Here is a 19393-nt window from a genome sequence, read left to right as displayed (position 1 = left end):
CTAGAACTCAATCCAGGTTGGATAATCTGTGATAATCTGTGGTCAGGCCTTGAACTTTGCAAAGATGAAGAAGTATAACCCAAGGAACAGCTCTGCAGCTTGTCCCTCCCAGGCTCAGGTCTTGGTGAGAGTCGTATCATAGCAGGCAAGAAGCAGGTGTTCTGAGGTGTCTTGGTACCAGCTCCCCCTCAATATCTACATTTTGGGGGTGCAGAAGAAATGATTAATGCTCATTTTTCCCTTAAAGAATGTCAAAGAATGTTTTTTGTTTGTTTGTTTGTTTGTTTGTTTGTTTGGCAGGATCTCGCTATATAGTCTGGCTGGCCTCGAACTCACTATGTAGACCCTGTAGACCTCAGACTCACAGAGGTCCACCTACTTCTGCCTCTGGAGTGCTGGAGGGTTAAAGGCATGCACCACCCCAAGCAAAGAATGTGCTTTTTTTTTTTTCAAAAGTCCTTTCTGAAGCTGGGTGGTGGTGGCACACACCTTTAATCTCAGCCCTCAGGAGGCAGAGGCAGGTGAATCTCTGTGTTCGAGGCCAGCCTGGTCCATAGAGTTCTAAGACAGACAAGGCTACACAGAGAAACCCTGTCTCAGAAAAACAAGCAAAAACGTCCACTCTAAAGAGCTGGAAGTAATCAGTGGCAGTCTCTCCGCAGCCGCTATTCATACCCAGTTTGCCTCTCTTACCCCCATATCCTGCACACCGTCTCATCCTCCTCCGCCGAAGGCCCCTCTTTGTGCTTTAAACTCAATGCTTCTAGGGCTCTGCTATTTTTAACAAGAATACCTCGGGGAGCAAACTGGAAGAGGGAAGAAAGAAGACAGGCAATCCATCCTTCCCTTTTGTCCAGATGTTTATGGCTCTGGAGATATGCCATCCTCTGCTGAGGCAGGGGCTGGGCTCAGCAGCAGGGGTGAGGCCCAGCAGGTCTCACTTCCCTGTGCCTGGCCCTATAGATGTTGATATTCACATCCTCATCCCGCTGGGCCAGCTCCAGCTGGAAGTGCTGGGGCAGGAAGTGCCGAAAGAAGCTCTCAGTCCCATGCTCTTCTCTCATCTTGCAGGCCAGGTAGATGGTGCCATGAGGCCCACACAGGTGTTGGAGGGTCCCCACCAGCAGTGGGAAGGTAGGTTCCAGGTACACGATATCTGCCCCCAGCACCAAGTCATAGTTTCCAGGAAAGCCATGCTGGTCAATTCCCCAGGACAAGGCACAAACCTTCACCCGGCCTCCAGACGGTACATTAGCGCGGACATTATACTGGATCTGCTCTAAGGCCAATGGTAGATCAGTGATGGTAACATCCCCCCCTGAGGGAGAGCAAGGAAGAGAAATCCAAGTCAGAGGGACCATGAAAGGGCTCATGACTCCTGCCCGGGAGGGTCCAGAGACCTCAAGACCTCATGCCTTGAAAGCCCGAAGTCCATACTTTGGCTTTTAGCTGCCCTAACCCCAGCCTCACCCATGCCAGTCTCGTTACTCTACATTCTACAACATCAACATTCTCTCCGAGCTAATCTTCAACCTCTCTGCCCAACACACAACAACCAGATGTCAGCAAAAGCCCAGGCAGGACTAAGTTGGCGACGAGCTGTGTGCCCCCACCCACCTACCCACCCAAACTCAGAAGACGTGACCTCAGCTGAGCCTCAGAGAACAAGCACAGTTGGTCCGACGAAGCTTGCCAAGCACGAAACAAAGCACAAGGGCCTGGAAGGCGAAGGGCACGGCATAGTTAAGGAAGGCTACAGTCTAGAAAAGCGGTTCTCAACCTACAGGTCTCTACCCCCAAATGGCCACGGGAAAACACAGATTCATACAATTCACAACAGCAGTAAAATTACAGGCATGAAGTAAACACAGAGATTCACATTACAATTTAACAGTAGTAAAATTACAGGCATGAAGTAACAACAAAAATAGTTTTATGGCCGGGGGTCACCACACCATGAGGCATGGAATTAAAATGTTAAAGCATTAGGAACACTGAGAACCACTGCTCTAAAATGTCAAGACCCTACCCAAGGCCGATGGTACGCTAAGGAGAGTCAGGCTTAAGAGTGTGTTCACATGCTGAGCAAGCACTCTGCCGCTATATTCCCGGTCCAAGAAACAGGTTTGAAGAGCAGAATCTGGGGTAAAGATGATCAGATCAGTATTACAGAATACTTCACTCACACAACGAATGGGGACTGAGTTCTTGCTAAATGCTAGGGATACAACGGGAAGCAAAACCAAACTACAGCCTCCCTAAAGTTTCATTCTGGACATGGAAACACTCACACACAAATCACAAAAGTAACTACTTAATCGGAAGCAGAATTAACAGTATAGAAAGCAGAAGCAATAAGATCTCACTCATCCATCCTCATCACGGATCCTCTGTGCCAGGTGTCTGGCATACAGCCGTGAACAAGACAGATAAGAATCCACCCCTCACCGGGCGGTGGTGGCACATGCCTTTAATCCCAGCACTCGGGAGGCAGAAGCAGGCCCATCTCTGTGAGTTCGAGGCCAATCCGGTCTACAAGAGCAAGTTCCAGGACACGCTTCAAAACTACAGAGAAACCCTGTCTCTAAAAACCAAAATAATAATAATAATAATAATAATAATAATAATAATAATCCACCCCCCATTGAGTTTATAGAATAGTGTAGGTGTGGCAAAACCTGCCTGTGATTTTAGCACTAGGGGAGCAGAATCGGGACAATCATCACTTAGAGACCAACTACACAGCAAGACCCCACCTGAGTAAACTAGAGGAGGGCTGGAGCGAAAAACAAAACACTACTACTAATAATAGTAATAATAATGTTTCAAAATAAAATAGTTTTAAAAAGGGAGCAGGCTGGAGTTGTAGCTCAGTTGGTAGGATACATAAGGCCCTTGGTTTTATTCCACCAAATAAATTAAGTAATTAATTTTTAGACCGAAAGTGATAGTACATGCCTGTAATCCCAACACTAGAGAGGAATAGGCAGCCAAATCAGAAGTTCAAGGTCATCCTTGGTTATGTACTTTGAGGCCAGCCTAGACTCCAGGAGACTCTGTTTCAAAAATAGGGGGATGGGGCAATAAGGTAACTCAGTGGATAAAGACGCTTGCCACCAAGCCTTACAATCTGAGTTTGAGTTTTGAGCCCCATACGGTGGAAAGAGAGAACTGACTCCCACAAATGTTCTTTTGACCTCCACACATGTGCCATGACAAGTAAGCTCCCCTCAATAAACAAATGTAACTTTTTCAATTAAACAAAGAACAGCGGTGCCAGACAGTGGTGGGCACGCCTTTAATCCCAGCACGTGGGAGGCAGAGACAGGCAGATCTGAGTTCGAGGCCAGCCTGGTCTACAGAGTGGGTTCCAGGACAGCCAGGACTACACAGTGAAGCCCTGTTTCAAAAACAACAACAAGAAGAAGCAGTGGCAAGAAGAGAAGACATGACCAAAAGAAAAGAAATACCCAAGCCTAGTGGTACCCACCTGCCTGTAATCGTAGCACTAGGGAGGCTGAAGCAGAGGGACTATTAGTCTCAGACCATCTGGGGCTACATTGGCAAGACACATTGTCAACAAACCAAAACTAAACAGGGCCTGGTGGCTCACACCTATAATCCCAGCACTTGGGAAACAGAGGCCAGAAGATGAGCAGTTTAAGGCCAACCAGGGTTACATTAGACCTCATCTAAAAGAACAACGCAAAAAAGAAGTAAGACACACAATACACCAAGCAAGGAAGAGGCATGAGTCCTTTGAGGACAGACGGCTTGGGAAATCCTCCCTAAGCATTCTTGGGAAAGACCCAAAGAGAAGCAGGGATGGAGTAATCCACGTGGCTCTCCCTGGCTAAAGTCTACCAAACACCTGATCAGCAAGCAGGCACAGACAGCTTGAGGCAGGAAGGTGCCTGGCATGTGTGAAGATGGAGCAGCAGGGACAAACAGCAGCAGGAGCAGAGGGAGGGGGGACAGGGGGACCAACTCCTGTGACGAGAGAAGCTGGGGCAGTTTTAAGTGGAAGGACTTTCTACACTGACTCAGGGTTTACTAGGTGTACTTTGATTGCTGTGATTTAAACAACAACAACAACAACAACAAAAAACAACAACAAAACCCACAAGCGGCTGGAGAGGTGGCTCAGCAGTTACGAGCACGTGTTTGTGTTGCTCTTGCAGAGGACCCCAGCTTGACTGCCATCATGTGACCCACATGGTGGCTCACAACCATCTGCAACCCCAGTTCCAGGTGATCTGGTGCTTTCTTCGGACATCTTCAGGAACCAGGATCGCATGTGGTACACACATGCAGGCAGAACACACACACACACACAAATAAATAAATCTTTAAAACACACACACACACACACACAGGCAAAAGACTGCAGCAGAGCAAGGACAGAGCAGGGGAATTTAGTTAGTAGGCAACTGCAAAGGTACTTGTCATGGGGCAAGATGATCTTGGTTGGAAATCGGGTCAGTGACAAAGACGAAGAAGCAGTCAGATTCTGAATATATTCTGAAGGTGCTGCCAGTGTCAACAAGCTGATTCTCTCTCTCTCTCTCTCTCTCTCTCTCTCTCTCTCTCTCTCTCTCTCTCTCTCTCTCTCTCTCTCTCTCTTAATAAAAATCACAGAGATTTTTATTAAGGATTTTTATTTTGAATCGAGACAGGGTTTCTCTGTAGCTTTGGAGCCTGTCCTGGAACTAGCTCTTGTAGACCAGGCTGGCCTCAAACTCACAGAGATCTGCCTATCTCTGCCTCCCAAGTGCTGGGGTTAAAAGCATGCGCCACCACTGACTGAGGATGTTTTTTGAACATTTGACCTAACTCAGACCAAATTGCCCGTGATGTAATTGAAGAGGGCTTCAGGAGAGGAGGCAGACTTGGAAACAGGAGCGTGATTTCGTTTGTGAGCAAAGTTTGAAATGTCTATCAAACAATCCCGTGAAGATACTGAGTAGGCAGTGGGTTATGTAAACAAGTCTGGATATAGAAATGTGAGAATCCTGGTCCTCACCATAAAAAGGACACTCAAAGCCACAAAATCATGTGACTTCTCAGGAGGGAGCATAGCCAGAAAAAAATAAGGGGTCAAAAGGGCTACTCCTGAGCTCTGGGGTGCTCAAAGTCTCTGTTGTAAGGATGAAAAGGAATTAATATAAAAAGGATGGAAAAGTATGCCAGCAGTGTAGGTGGAAGCCAGAAGTGCGCTGGCCCAGAAAGCAAAGGACATTCAAGGAGAGAAGAATATCATGTCCAGTGCTGAGTCAACTGGAGTGCATTAGAAACTAGTCCTGAGTTCAAAACACAACCTCAGCTAGAGACCCGGAGGGAGTGCCTAACTGGGGTGGACTGAGGAAAGGACAGGAGAGGACTACAGTGACGTGAACATTTGGATTTACTCTCTCCGGAGCAGAGAAATGGCTCACGGGATGTAAGGGATGATGTAGGATCGGCCGCTGACTTCCCCACAATAGAAATTCAGCATGACTATGTACATATATATCAATCATATACACATGCATACACACAGCCAGTATGTAGCTACTACTCTGTGTGTAAAGGATAGATAGATAGATAGATAGATAGATAGATAGATAGATAGATAGATAGAGATAGAGAGATAGAGATAGATAGACAGACAGACAGAGTCACAGATAAGGGTGGTAATTGCAGAGGAGGCATCCACAGTTTGAAGAATAAGAAGGTTAGGAAATAGACTCTAAGAGCGTGGAAGAATAAGCAGGCAAAGGAAATTTGACAAGCTAGCTGGGTAGCACAAGAACCCACCTGAGCTCAGCGAAAACCAGCTTAAAGTGAGTCTATGAGCACAGTTGTGTGAGTACTGAGAGATCCAAGCCAGCCTGGGCTGGGGGTGGTGGGGAGGCAGGAAGGGCTATTTGAGCCTAGCGATGAAGAATACATTTGCATTAGCCAAGCAGTAAAACTGTTTCAAGCAGAAAGTGCAGCCCCCACAAAGTCCCTAAGGAAGGAGACATCAAAGCAGGTTTGTAGAAAGGAGAGAAAAGTAATAGATACAGGCCAGGGAGCAGAACAGAAAGAGGTCACAGAGGGAGGCGGGACATTGAAGGGGTCACTTTTACATGGAAAGAAATAGGGATCGAGTGTGGTGAGGTGTGGCGATGCTACCTGTATTTTGAAAAAGCCATTCTGATTGCAGGGTGGTGTGAATAAGCCAGGATGTAGGTGGGGGCCAGAACTCAAAGCAAGAAGACCAGCCAGTTTAACTCCTTATTATAGTCTGAGCAGATGATGGTAGTGGCTCAGGCTGTGGAGCCAGGAGGGGAGTCGAGAAAACACAAGAAAATCCAAGAGATTTTTACGAGTTAAAATCCACAGGACATGAAGGGTATGAGGAAGAAAAGCAGGGACATGACAAAGGTGACTCGAGGTTCCATACTGGGTGGGTGGTGGCTTTGTGACGGGAGAGCCTGAGGGAGAAACAGGTTTGGTGGGAAAAGATCACAGGGTCAGTTTGGAGGTGGTAACACTTCCCATCAGGAAGCATGAAGACACTTAGGAAAACTGGGGCAAGAAGTGGTGGACAAACCAAATATGAACAAGGAATAGGCAGTTGTGCGTGTGTTAAGAATACAGGACCGGCTGATTTCTGGGACACAAAGTAAGAGAATAGATCATACTCAGATTTCAGACTTGGCAACTAAACAAGGCACAAAAAGGCACCTGCTGGCCTGACAGTAAGTGAAGATGTGAAGATAGGTGCGCGCTCTCTCTCGCTCTCTCTCTCTCTCTCTCTCTCTCTCTCTCTCTCTCTCTCTCACACACACACACACACACACACACACGCACACACATGCGCGAGCACGCATACACACATTTCTCTTTCCTCCTTCCCTCCCTTCCTACCTGAGACAGGGTCTTATGCTGTAGCCCAGGTTGACCCTTGACCAATCTTCCTACCTCTGCCTCCTGAGTGCTGGGGTTACAGGCAAGAACCCCTAGAGTTAGCTTCTCTCCTCCTCATGTAACTTTCGGACTCTCATCCACCCACCCTCCTCAACCCCTCAGCTGTCAGCCTCCCCTTGATGGACCCTTCAGCAATCAAAATAGCTCTGACAAGAGCCCCGCCGCTGAGTATGTGCCATAGCGTCTTCTCACACTGCCACTCCCTAGACTACGAGTTCTTGAAGAGAGGAAATCCTTGTTATCCATGTCAGCGCCCCCAGCCCGACTCTTGGCACACAGAGGACTTAGAATACATGTTGGCTGAATGAACAGAAGAATGTCTGTGTCTGCAAAGCCTTCCCTCAGCGTGACCCAGTTATGGCCCCTACGACAAGGACATCTTATTTGCATGACTTAGACCACAGGTAAGGAACTTTTTTAGTTTCTGACTATTAATTACCCCCTACATCTAAAATGTATATGTATGTGTGTGTGTGTATATATATATATACATATATATGTATATATATACACACATATATATGTATATATATATGTGTGTGTGTATGTATATACATATACATATACATATATATATATATATATATATATATATATATATATATATATATACCATTACACCCTAGCCCTCCAAAATTCACACCCTTGTTTTTTCTAGCAATAAAAACCTAAAGCTGTATTTGGTATGGTGGTATGCACCTGTAATTCCAGCATTTGGAAAATTGAGGCATGAAGACCATTTTAGGCCAGCCTGGGCAACAAGAGACTTTTCTAGACTAGACCACACCCCATCCCAGATCCGAGAGAGAGAGAGAGGGGGGGGGGGGAGAGGGGGGGTGGAGAGAGAGAGAGAAAGAGAGAGAGAGAGAGAAGAAAGAGAAAGAGAGAGAGAGAGAGAAGAAAGAGAGATTAAAGAAGATTTTTTAAAAAAAACTCTAACATAATGAAGCTATAAAGCTTTGATGAGGTTTAACGCCCTAGGTCTCTTCTCCCTTCCGAATACCCACCCACACATGCATTTTAACGCAAGAGCATCTCCAGCATTTTTCTTGGTTTGTTTTGTCCACCCTTGTACCAACTAGCCTGGGTGTTCTGAACTCCGACCAGCGCTGTCTGCCTCACAGTAAAGTAGGGGTTTGTTAAAACGAAAGAACTGAGTTGAGTTCAAAAGTCCTGCCCACCCCAAGGAATCCACGTATTAACTTTCCACACTCGGCTCCCCTCCTCCTGCGATGCCAGCTCACGCACCCTGCAGCGCCGCCAAAATTCCCACGATGCCCGTCCCAGCGCCCAGTTCGATCACCTTCTTGCCTCGAAAATCCACATTCTGACTCTCGAAATAGTTACACAGGCTCAGAGCCTACGAGGGGTTGGAAAGAAAAAGAGAGAGATTGTCATGACCGTGGTTCCATATGGGAGAGGCGGGGTCCGGGAACTGGATCTCGCAGGGACCCTCACTGAGGTCAGCCCCTTCCTCACCGCATCCCACACGCGTGCCGCCACCCCAAGGCGCGACCCAAAGTTTTGCGTGATGCTCAGCTGGTGCCCACAGAAGCAGAACCGGCTGCTCTCCGAGTAAGAGTCGGTGAAGAGCCGGACCTCCCGTGGGAACACGGATTCGGGCTCGGGTTCAGGATCCGGGTGAGAGCTGGCCATCAGGCAGAGAGGGCACCGGAGCACGTCGGCCGGCGCTCGGATCCCACTCCGTGGCTGGGTTGAGGCTGGGGACTGCCAGCCATCTGGGCTGCTCCCAGGCACCGCGCCCCGCCTCCCCAGCTGGCCCTCCTCCCTCCAGCTGGACTTCCTGGAGATGGATGGGGACGACCCCTCGAGCTCGGGTCCCTGGCGCACACAGACCAGGACCCATGCAGCACCACACAGGTCGCACCCGGCTGACTTGGTCTGAGACCACCAGGAGGGAGAAGAAATAATGCTTGATGCGACTGTCAGAGGCGGGTTCCGCATAGCCCGCTCACCTGTGGGGCGCACAGGTGCATGGAGGCATCTGGGAGCCCAGAGTAGGCAGAAGCAAGCCAACAGAAAAGGCGGGGTGCCTGGAGCTGGCCATCCCGCGAGCTCAGTCAGTCCAGCAGAGCGTTTGCTCTCCCCTGCTCGCCCCTTCAGGGTCCTCCCCTCACGTCCAGCAGAATTCGCCCTTGGTTCTTTAAGGGGCGGGGCCTACTGGCAGCCCGCGGTCTGCGTCATCAACCTGCGCCCGAAGCCACGGCTCTCCACGTGGATTCTGTGGCATCATGGCGGGAACGGAGGCCCCCCAGCCGCAGAAGCGCTATTACCGGCAGCGCGCCCACTCCAACCCCATGGCGGACCACACGCTGCGCTAGTGAGCGAGCCTGGCGGGATCCGGGAGGGAGGCAGGGCGCCTCAAGCAGCCTGGGAAGGGCTGACCCCAGAACTAGGACCTGAGAAGGACCCGGGAGGGTTGTCCGGGTGACACGTCAGCTGGGGACGGGTTAGGGAGGCGAGCAGAAGGCGGAGTTGACCGGCTGGCGGCTGGGAGGGGTCGTGGTGTTGTAGATCAGGTCTGGGTGGACTTGCCAACCAGATCTGGGAAGAGAAAAGCACTATTGCTGAAACTAAAATGAAGAAGCGAAGCAAGTTGATTTTTCGAGACAGGGTTTCTCTGGGCAGCTCTGGCTGTCCTGGAACTTGCGCTGTAGACCAGGCTGGCCTCGAACTCACGGAGATCCACCTCCCTCAGCCTCCTGAGTACTGAGATTAAAGGCGTGCGCCACCATACCGGGCTCCGATTTACTTTTATTTTATTTTTTTTTAGTTTATAAAAAGATAAACATATACACATTCCTGGCCACCCCTTGCTTCATCCTCTGCACAGAAAACACATACATAAATAGATTAGTGTCCCAGTGCCTCAGGTAGTCAGTGTCTGGGAGAAAGAACTTGCGTTCCAGAAAGGAGAGCTCCCTGGCCTGGCACATTACTACCCAGAAGTAGAGATTGGCAGGTCAGCAATCATAGCCTCATGAAGGGCTGTGATCCACTCTCTAGGGGCCAGGGGACTTTCTGTCATGTCCTCTAGATACCGCATGGCCCATGACTGGATTTTTTGAGAAATCTACCATCACCCCCCACCACCCCTACTCAAGCACATCACAATGGCGTGCCCTTCAGTCTCATGTGTCTGTCTTCTTTCCAATAGCCCTGTGAAACCAGAAGAGATGGACTGGTCTGAGCTTTACCCAGAGTTCTTTGCTCCGCTTACTCAAAATAAGAGCCATGATGATGCAAAGGATGAGAAAGAGAAGCAAGCTGGGGCCCAAGTGGAGTTTGCAGACATAGGGTGTGGCTATGGTGGTTTGTTAGGTAAGGTACCGGCGGTCTCCCTGGGACAAAGAGAGGCCTGGGATCTGCAACCTCAGCAGGTCAGGCGCAGAGTTAGTTGACCTTTCCTCCTGTGACCAGATGCAGTGACATCAGGTGGCGAGCCTCCACCTTTCTTCTACCCTGGGTCTGTGGCCTTTGCCCTGGAGAAGGGAGGGGGCTCCCTGAAATGTCTCTTAGGACTGGGCCGTTCTGTCTGGCTCCAGTCCCTACACAAGCCATGTCACCTGCCTTGTGCTGGGTCAGCACAAGCGTCAGAGATCAGCTACCGCGGGCACTGATCCCGAACTGCCTTTCTTGGGGATTCCACCAGCTTCTCCCTTCTACCCGCTTTCTTACCAGAACACATTCTGCCCCCACTCTCTTAGGATCTGGGATTCCTGTTGTGTTGTTGTGTTGTGTTGTGTTTCGAGAGCATGCATGCCAAACTACTCGCCCGTGTTTCACCCTTCCCCTATAGAGAACGCGGTAGAGACTGGAAATGTTGCCTCACGTCTGAGTTCTCCCCTGTTAGTTCTATGATCGTGAGCGTTTCCGACCCTCAGTTTCCCCACCTTCACATTCTGCCACCGAGCGCGAAAAGGATCAAATGAGACTTTGTCATGAGAGACGCTCAAGCAGCGGTTCTCAACCTGTGGGTCGCCACCCTTTGGGATAGCATATCACATATTTATATTACAGCTCATAACAGTAGCAAAACTACGATTATAAGTAGCAGTGAAATAATTGTGTGGTTGGGTCAGCACACCATGAGGAGCTAAAGTTCTCGCACAGCATCAGGAAGTTGAAACACTGTTCTGAAACAAGCGCAGCTATGCTTGTAGTCTCTGCCCTTGTACTCTAGTCTACACGACAGATCTTTTTGTTGGTTTTTACTTTATTTTTTGAGACAGGATCTTGCCATGTAGCCCTGTCTGGTCTGGAACTTGCTATATGGAGCAAGCTGGCTTTGAACTCACAGAGATCCTGCCTGCCTCTGTCCCCCTTCCCCTATTTCCAATGCTTAGGATTAAAGGCATGAGCCACCACGCTGCTCCTGTGACGTGTGACAGTTCTGTGTCTTTTCTGTCTCCTGCAGAGAACTCTGCGGGTGTGGGTGTCTGCCCTGCTCATGGCTTAGATATCTGCACACAGAAACTTTCTCTCCTCTGTTAAAACCTCTTTGTCCTTCCTCGAACTGTGACGCTGATGACCCCATTGCCGTCTCTGTCCCCAGTGGCACTGTCGCCACTCTTCCCAGATACCCTGATTCTGGGCCTGGAGATCCGGGTAAAGGTGTCGGACTACGTACAAGACAGGATCCGGGCCCTCCGTGCCGCCCCTGGAGGTGGATTCCAGAACATTGCCTGCCTCCGCAGTAACGCCATGAAACACCTGCCTAACTTCTTCCGCAAGGGCCAGGTGCCGCCTGGGGAGCAGCCGGGGTGGGGTGGGGTGGGGTGGGCTGGTCGGCCAGTGGAGCGGGGAAGCCAGGCACTCACAAGCCATCCTGTTGGCGCACATCTGTCCCACAGCTGACGAAGATGTTCTTCCTCTTTCCCGACCCACATTTTAAGCGAACGAAGCATAAGTGGCGAATCATCAGTGCCACGCTCCTGGCGGAATATGCCTACGTGCTGAGCGTGGGGGTGAGCGGGGAGGGTGTCAGTGGCCTGCCCGGGGCTCTCCACTAAGAATTAACGGGGGGTGTGGCTGGAGAGATGGCTTAGTGGTTAAGAGCACTGCCTGCTCTTCCAAAGGTCCTGAGTTTAATTCCCAGCAACCACATGGTGGCTCACAACCATCTATAATAAGATCTGGTGCCCCTCTTCTGGTTTGCAGATAGAATACGGAGAATACTGTATACATAATTAATAAATAAATCTTTAAAAAAAAGAATTAACTGGGGGGGACCTTTAGGCACTCATACTATCACGCCCATCTCGTTGCTCAGTTGCGTTCAGCCCATATCTAGATGATGTTGTCTCTCTAGGGCCTGGTATACACCATCACCGATGTGCTGGAACTACACCAGTGGATGTGCACCCATTTTGAAGAGCACCCACTGTTTGAGCGTGTGCCTCTGGAAGAGCTAGTAAGTAAGATGCCTGAGGGAAATTGCAAGAATCCAGCCCTATTCAAAGTGGTTCTATAGTCCTTGAACTTAGCGTAGGGCCAGGAATGGGAGTCTCGTCAGCCAGGGCAGTTTGAAAGGTGGATAGGGACATGCCGGACCCTCTTTCTGCAGAGTGAAGATCCCATTGTGGAACATCTAGGCACTTCAACTGAGGAAGGAAAGAAAGTTCTACGCAATGGAGGAAAGAATTTCCCGGCCATCTTCCGAAGGATACTGGATCCCGTCCTCCAGACAGTGACCCCCAATCCCACCCTGCCTGACCACTGACTTCTAATCCTGCCTGAGCTGGACTCATCTAGTAACTAGAAAAAAGATCAACTCCCATTCCATGCCTGCTCCGACTGCTGGGATAGGGGCATGATCTCTCCGAGAAGCTGGGTGTGGCCTGTGTTCTTGCCCCTCCACTGTCAGAAGAAAGCAGAAGAAGCTGACCGAGAAGGTCAAAGGACCTTGGACCAGAGGGTGTATTTGGAGGGGTGTGGGGTTTTGTTCTCCTCAGCTGGAGTGAAGAGGGCAGCGCCCTGCTGTCTAAGCTGTGTGTTTGGCTCAGGTTGCCCACCCCCCGTTGTGTTTACTCTGCAGTCCTGGGGATAGTGTGTGTGCCCGCGTGCCCATGCTGCTGTTTCCCAGGAATGCTGGGGTGTGTATCACGTGCCTCCTCCCGTCTCCTGGCTTACAGTCTGACCTGGCTGTCTGTGCTGCTGTTATTGTTGCCGTCTCTCGTACTGGAGGGTGAGAGGGATACCACAGTGACCTTTGATTCCAGACCTTCCCAGCCAACTGACTGGCATACTACCTGATGGGATGAGGGAGGGAAGGCGGAGGAAGAAAGACCGAGGAGCAGGGAGCTAAACCGGAATATTAGTTTTTAAAATGTATGTGTGTGAGTATTTGCCTGCATGTAGGTATGTGTGCCACACTTGTGCCTGGGCCCTTGGGGGCCAGAAAAGGGAGTTGGTTCCCCTGGAACTGGAGCTACAAACAGTTGGGAGAGACTGATGTGGGTGCTGGGAACCAAGCCCTGTTCGTCTGTAAGAGCAGTCAGTGCTCTTAACTGTTGAACCATCTCTCCAGCCCCTGAGCAGGAGGATTCTGTGGCTCAAAGTAGTATGTGGCTGCTGACCACAAAGATGCCTAAAAGAGGCTGAGTGACCTTAGCCTTCATACTATCCAAAGACGGAATCTCCAAACTTACATACTTTCCAAAAACAACAACAAAACTCCTTTGTATCATTGGTTTCTCAAGACAGGGTTTCTCTGTGTAGCCCTGGCTGTCCTGGAACTCACTCTGTAGACCAGGCTGGCCTCAAACTCACAGAGATCCGCTTGCCTCTGCCTCCCGAGTGCTGGGATAAAGGCGTGCACCACCGCCTGACGTGTATTATTTACATGTGTGTGTGGAGGTGAGGGTGTGCACAGGCCCATGTGTGATGGTAGAGGACCACTCAATGGAGTCACCTCTCATCTTCCGCTCCGTGGGTCCCTGGAATCAAACTCAGATCTTCAGCTTGGTGTCAAGTTCACTTTCTTGCTGGCCCTAGAAACACTCTCTTCCTTTCTCTTCAAACCCTAATCACCGTGTCTGAAAGGAAGGGACTTGTGGAGCTAAGACCCTCCCTCTCCCAAGAAACAAAAATGGAGTCTGGAGAGATGACTCAGTGGATAAGAGCACTCAGTCTTCTAGAAGACCCGATATCGATTCCCGGCACCCAGGATGAATGGCTTTCAACAGCTTGTAACTCCTGTTCCAGGAGACCCGATGTCCTCTCCTGGATTCTGAGCATGCATATACGTGTGCGCATGTGCACACATACACACACAAACCAACATACATCTGCATAGTTTAAAATCTTTACAAAGAAAAGAGATTAGAGCTATGGCTCAGTGGTTAAGAGCACTTGTTGCTCTTGTAGAAAACCTGGATTCAGTTCTCAGCACTCACAGGTAGCTCAACCATCCTTAAAGTTCAGGGGCTCTAACTCCTGACTTCCACTGTCACCAGGCATAAGTCACACACAGATTAAGGCAAATCATACACATAAAAAACACTAAAATACCAAAAAAAAAAAAAGGTACCATTTTAACCCATTAACCTACATGTGGTGTTGTCCGTGTTAGGCATAGGAGGAGGAGAGTTGTGGCTAGGTATCACAGGTAAATCCCTGCAGCAGAGAAGGGGAGAACCTAGGATATGGAGACAGCTGAAACTGCCTTTACCTTACTTCAGGGTGATAGAGAAGAGAGAACTGGGCCTGAAGAGACTTGGCTCCCCAGGGAAGTGGTGGAACTATGAGGTGCTAGCTTCCAAAATCCATGCTCAGTAACCTTTCCCAGGAAGAGAACTTTTGGCTGCTGCCGCTGGACCAAAGCAAAAAGAGCAGCACTGAGGGAGCCCTGATGGCAATCATTACCACAGGAGACCTAAACGAGCAAGGGAATCAGCCCCGCCTACTGCTCCTGGGTGCTGTGCTCTCTGCAAAAGGGATTGGCTGAAGGGCTGGATAGGGGCGTCTTCACCCCCAAGGCAATGGGTTATAAAGGGGTTCAGGCAAGTGCAAAAGATGCTCTGGAGAAGTGGAGGACTCCCTGCACATAAAACATGACCCAGGCTGTCAACCTCGCCTCCAGAGTGCTCCATCGAGTGCACCTGCCTCCACAGCTGGATGCCTCACTGGCCTCCAGAAGCTCTGACTTAGCTTTCCAGAGCTTGTCTGACATCCCTGGGCCCTCTATGCCAAGATTCCTGGCAGAACTTTTCTGCAAAGGGGGGCTGTCCAGGCTACATGAACTGCAGGTAAGGGTCAGTCCCTGCCATTGGTGGGACTAAGCTGGGAGATCTGGCTTTAATGGCAGAAAGGACCACGGTGAAGAATGCAAGAAGGAGGGCCAGTGAGAATGGGTACCTGTGGGTAATGAACTAGAGACCATTCTATTGCCCCACAGTCTACACCCACACCTGGCAAAGGGGTGTGCTATCACTTATAGGAGACCCTGCAGATCCAGGACAAGGGTACCGGAGGGGTGAGAGCGTTGTGCTATCCTTCTTGGCTTAAAGCTGCACATTCCTTTTTTTTTTTTTTTCTGGAGACTTGTCTTGAGGTGCAATCTAGCAGAGGAGCCTTAAAGAAACTGCTCCCCCTAGGCTAGAGCCAGATAACTAAAAAGAAGTCCTAAACGTCTGCTTTATGCAAAGTTCCTCTATTTTGTCATTCCCCACAAAACTTTCGTGGGATGGGAGAAAAAGTTTGCCGCATCTGGGCCGGCACTGGCAAAGCTCCCCTTAACCAAGCCTAGCCACCGCCTTGGCCTTGGCACAAGCCAAACTGAGAGTCACCCTCCCAAGTGTTCAAACGTCCTCTGCACGGGTTCTCAGGTTCAGGGAGCTGCGCGCTACGGGCCAATATGGTCCGGTAGCTTCGGGACACTTCGCACTGTGTATGTGGCCTCCCCTGCACTTGTGGAGCAGCTGCTGCGACAAGAGAGCGCCTGTCCAGAGCGCTGCAGCTTCTCATCTTGGGCAGAGCACCGACGCCGCTACCAACGGGCTTGCGGATTACTAACAGCGTGAGTGATCCCTTGACCTCCCAATCCTCCATCCCTACCCTTCTCCTGTATCCAGCCAAGTTGGGCTTGGAGAAAAGTCGGCAGTTTCCACCAACCTTCTGGCATCTCCGAGTTCTCCAATCTGTACCATCCAAACTCAGGCAGAGCCGAGTCCTTGCCCGCCCCGCTCCCCCTCCCCGCTTTGAGGCCAGGATCCTAAGAATCCGTGGTACTAGCATCTGGACGTAATGTTACTTACCCTAGAACCCACTCCCATCCCTGGGCAGGAAATGAGTAAAGAAGGGAGATGAAGGATGGGTTAGGTCAGGGGCAGGTTCCTACACTCGGAGGGAACAGGCACGATACTTCTGGTCACCCTAGCCTTCTCCACACACGCTCACTTCCCTGATGCGCGCTCTCTGCACCCGGGCAGGGATGGTGAAGAGTGGCAGAGGCTCCGAAGTCTCCTGGCCCCGCTACTCCTCCGGCCTCAAGCAGCGGCTGGCTATGCAGGAACTCTCGACAACGTGGTCCGTGACCTTGTGCGACGACTAAGGCGCCAGCGGGGTCGTGGCTCTGGGCTACCCAACCTCGTTCAGGATGTGGCGGGAGAGTTTTACAAATTTGGCCTAGAAGGTGAATCCTAAAATAGCAGTTAGGGACAGGTGTCGGTGGCTCTGGGCCCTAGCCGCCTGGTGTCTGACTGTGCCCCCTTCCGGCCGGTCAGGCATAGGTGCGGTGCTGCTGGGTTCGCGCCTGGGCTGCCTGGAGGCTGAAGTCCCTCCGGACACAGAGACCTTCATCCATGCGGTGGGCTCGGTGTTTGTGTCCACACTCTTGACCATGGCAATGCCCAACTGGATGCACCGCCTTGTACCCGGACCCTGGGCCCGCCTATGCCGAGACTGGGACCAAATGTTCGCCTTTGGTAAGGCACAGAAGTGTGTGTTGGCTGGGGGAGGTGGTGGGGGAGAAGGGGAGGCGTGTTGGAGTATCTAAAGCTGTACCGGCATCATGAGGCATCAGTCTGCCTTTCTCAGCCCAGAAGCACGTGGAGCAGCGAGAAGGCGAAGCAGCCGTGAGAAAACCGGGAAAACTTGGGGAGGACGTGCAGTCTGGGCATCACTTAACCCACTTCCTTTTTCGGGAAAAGTTGTCAGTCCAGTCGATCGTGGGGAACGTGACAGAGCTACTACTGGCTGGAGTGGACACGGTGAGGATTCTCTATAGTCCCATTTCCAGAGCGCAGTTTCCCCTGGCTCCAGGGCCACTATTCAGGGCATCCACTCTGATCGAGTACACAGGCTTGGCCTTAGTCACTGTTTGGTTCCTGACCACGCCCTCCCTTTGCTACCCCCTTCAGCAGGATTCCCATGTCTAACACCAGACGGTCTGGCCTGTTCCTCCAGGTATCCAATACGCTCTCCTGGACGCTCTATGAGCTGTCCCGGCACCCCGAAGTCCAGGCGGCACTTCACTGTGAGATCAAAGCCGCTGTGGCCCCTGGTTCCTGTGCCCAGCCCCAAGCTCTGTCCCAGCTACGCCTGTTGAAGGCTGTGATCAAGGAAGTGTTAAGGTGAGCGTGGAGAAAAGTAGGAAATAGAGAAAATGCTGGGGGAGAAAATGCTGAGGAAGCCGAGAGAGAGTGAGAGCAGGGGAAACTGGCTCTCTGAGAAGGAGGAGGAGGAACTGGGTCCCCAGCCGCACCTTGCTGAATCCATCATTTGTTTTGTGACCTAGATTGTACCCTGTGGTACCTGGGAATTCCCGTGTCCCAGACAGAGATATCTGTGTGGGTGACTATATTATCCCCCAAAATGTGAGTAGATCCTTCTGCTAAGCCATTCCTTACCCCCGTGGGCCCAAGCCATCCTCAAACACTCCCCCAAACCTTCCAGACTCCCCCCATCATACCTTTTTCTAAGATATAATGGAGCAATAAAGAAAGTTCCTCACCATCAACCAGGGCCTGCCTTTACACTAGTCCATGAATCTTCTTCAGAGTTCCCCATCTTGCACTCTCAGGCTCAAACTGTAGCTCTGTGCTTTGGGGGGAAGGGGAGGAGTGTAGAAATGGGATCTTGCTGTATAGCCTCAGTTGGCCTTGAACTCACCATCCTCCTGCTTGTTTCCTGAGGGCTAGAACTGCTAGTGTGGACTCAAAATCTGGCTACTGAACTGACAAGTTTGCATTTACCCCCTTCAGACGCTGGTCTCTCTATGCCACTATGCCACTTCAAGGGACCCCGCCCAGTTTCCAGAGCCAAATTCTTTTAATCCAGCTCGCTGGCTGGGGGGCGGTTCAGCCCCCCACCCATTTGCATCTCTTCCTTTTGGCTTTGGCAAACGCAGCTGCATAGGGAGGCGCCTGGCGGAGCTTGAACTACAAATGGCTTTGGTCCAGGTAAGTGATCTAGAACTTCTACTAGCCCCTGACTGGAAAGGCCCAATCAACATGGGTGTTCTTGGCCTCTGACAAACACAGTGAAATATGTAAGACTCAGCCAATTCCCATTATAGGTCTGGAGTATAAACACTCATTTTCCCTTCCATAACTCCTGCCTTCGTTGACCAAGAAGTCCCTTTCTGGCCACAGATGCCATCCCAACAGTGGCCATTCTGATGCTAAAAATGTTCTTTGCCAATCAAGGCTCACCCATAGTGATAACCTTCTTCCCTCTTTAGATCTTGACCCATTTTGAGGTGCTGCCTGAGCCGGGTGCTCTCCCAGTCAGACCCATGACCCGGACTGTCCTGGTACCTGAGAGGAGCATCAACCTGCAGTTTATAGACAGATAGCCCTACGGAAGGAAGCTGGAGTCATCTGCCCTCTCTTAGGCACAGGGGGCACACCTCCCCTCGAGGTCTGTCTGTCTGGACAAACTTCAGAAAGTAGGACGTGACCTACGTGTAAAGTGTGTGCGTGGCCTGACTCAGCCGGCCCCCACGGAACCACAACCCTTTCTCTCGCTCGGTACTTCTCCTGGTCACTCTTCAAGGACCAAAGCCATCAGATTTTAACACATCCTTAAAGAGTCAACTCGGATGATAGTTAATAGCCCTGGGTGACTTGGGGAGGAATTCAACCCATTCCTCCCGTGCTTACAGCATTCACCAATATGCTGTCTAAGCGTTTACCATGGCATGAGCTAAGTGACTGCACACCTGGTGCACACCTGGTTGGTCCCTGTCTAAGCACCTGAGCTCTTTGAGAAGAGTGATGAAGTCTTATTGGTTTATTAGGCTTCTTTGTTTCTTTTTTGAGTCAGACACTTGTTGTGTGATTCACGTGTGATTCATGCTGTCTTTGAACTCACAACCCTCTTTATTTCACCTTGCCAAGGGTTGGGGTTCCAGACAGAAACTACCACTCAGAGTCTTAGCAGTCTCTAAACCTGTCAGGGTCCATCTCTGGCTACG

The 19393-nt window shown here is 50.6% G+C and overlaps 3 protein-coding genes across 3 annotated transcripts; 2 read left to right on the top strand and 1 right to left on the bottom strand.

Moving 5' to 3' along the window:
• Window positions 1–611: 611 nt before the first annotated feature.
• Eef1akmt3 (EEF1A lysine methyltransferase 3) lies at window positions 612–8674 on the bottom strand. The gene is made up of 3 exons (XM_038314707.1): window positions 8434–8674; window positions 8203–8314; window positions 612–1318 (listed from the first exon to the last, which is right to left on the bottom strand). The coding sequence occupies exons 1-3, from the start codon at window positions 8608–8610 to the stop codon at window positions 909–911; spliced, it is 699 nt and encodes a 232-aa protein (XP_038170635.1). The 5' UTR covers window positions 8611–8674; the 3' UTR covers window positions 612–908.
• Window positions 8675–9162: 488 nt separating this feature from the next.
• Mettl1 (methyltransferase 1, tRNA methylguanosine) lies at window positions 9163–13308 on the top strand. The gene is made up of 6 exons (XM_038314706.1): window positions 9163–9295; window positions 10133–10296; window positions 11531–11715; window positions 11829–11942; window positions 12287–12388; window positions 12542–13308. Exons 1-6 carry the CDS (start codon window positions 9207–9209, stop codon window positions 12695–12697), a joined length of 810 nt encoding a protein of 269 aa, XP_038170634.1. The 5' UTR covers window positions 9163–9206; the 3' UTR covers window positions 12698–13308.
• Window positions 13309–15017: 1709 nt separating this feature from the next.
• LOC119803686 (25-hydroxyvitamin D-1 alpha hydroxylase, mitochondrial) lies at window positions 15018–18772 on the top strand. The gene is made up of 9 exons (XM_038315105.1): window positions 15018–15224; window positions 15804–15994; window positions 16407–16609; window positions 16701–16901; window positions 17014–17186; window positions 17383–17549; window positions 17714–17792; window positions 18180–18377; window positions 18659–18772. Exons 1-9 carry the CDS (start codon window positions 15030–15032, stop codon window positions 18770–18772), a joined length of 1521 nt encoding a protein of 506 aa, XP_038171033.1. The 5' UTR covers window positions 15018–15029.
• Window positions 18773–19393: the final 621 nt, after the last annotated feature.

Source organism: Arvicola amphibius, chromosome 17, assembly GCF_903992535.2.
Source record: "Arvicola amphibius chromosome 17, mArvAmp1.2, whole genome shotgun sequence".
Classification (NCBI taxonomy): Eukaryota; Metazoa; Chordata; class Mammalia; order Rodentia; family Cricetidae; genus Arvicola; species Arvicola amphibius.
The sequence above is the reverse complement of the archived record's forward strand: the minus strand, read 5'-3'. Positions and strand labels throughout refer to the sequence as shown.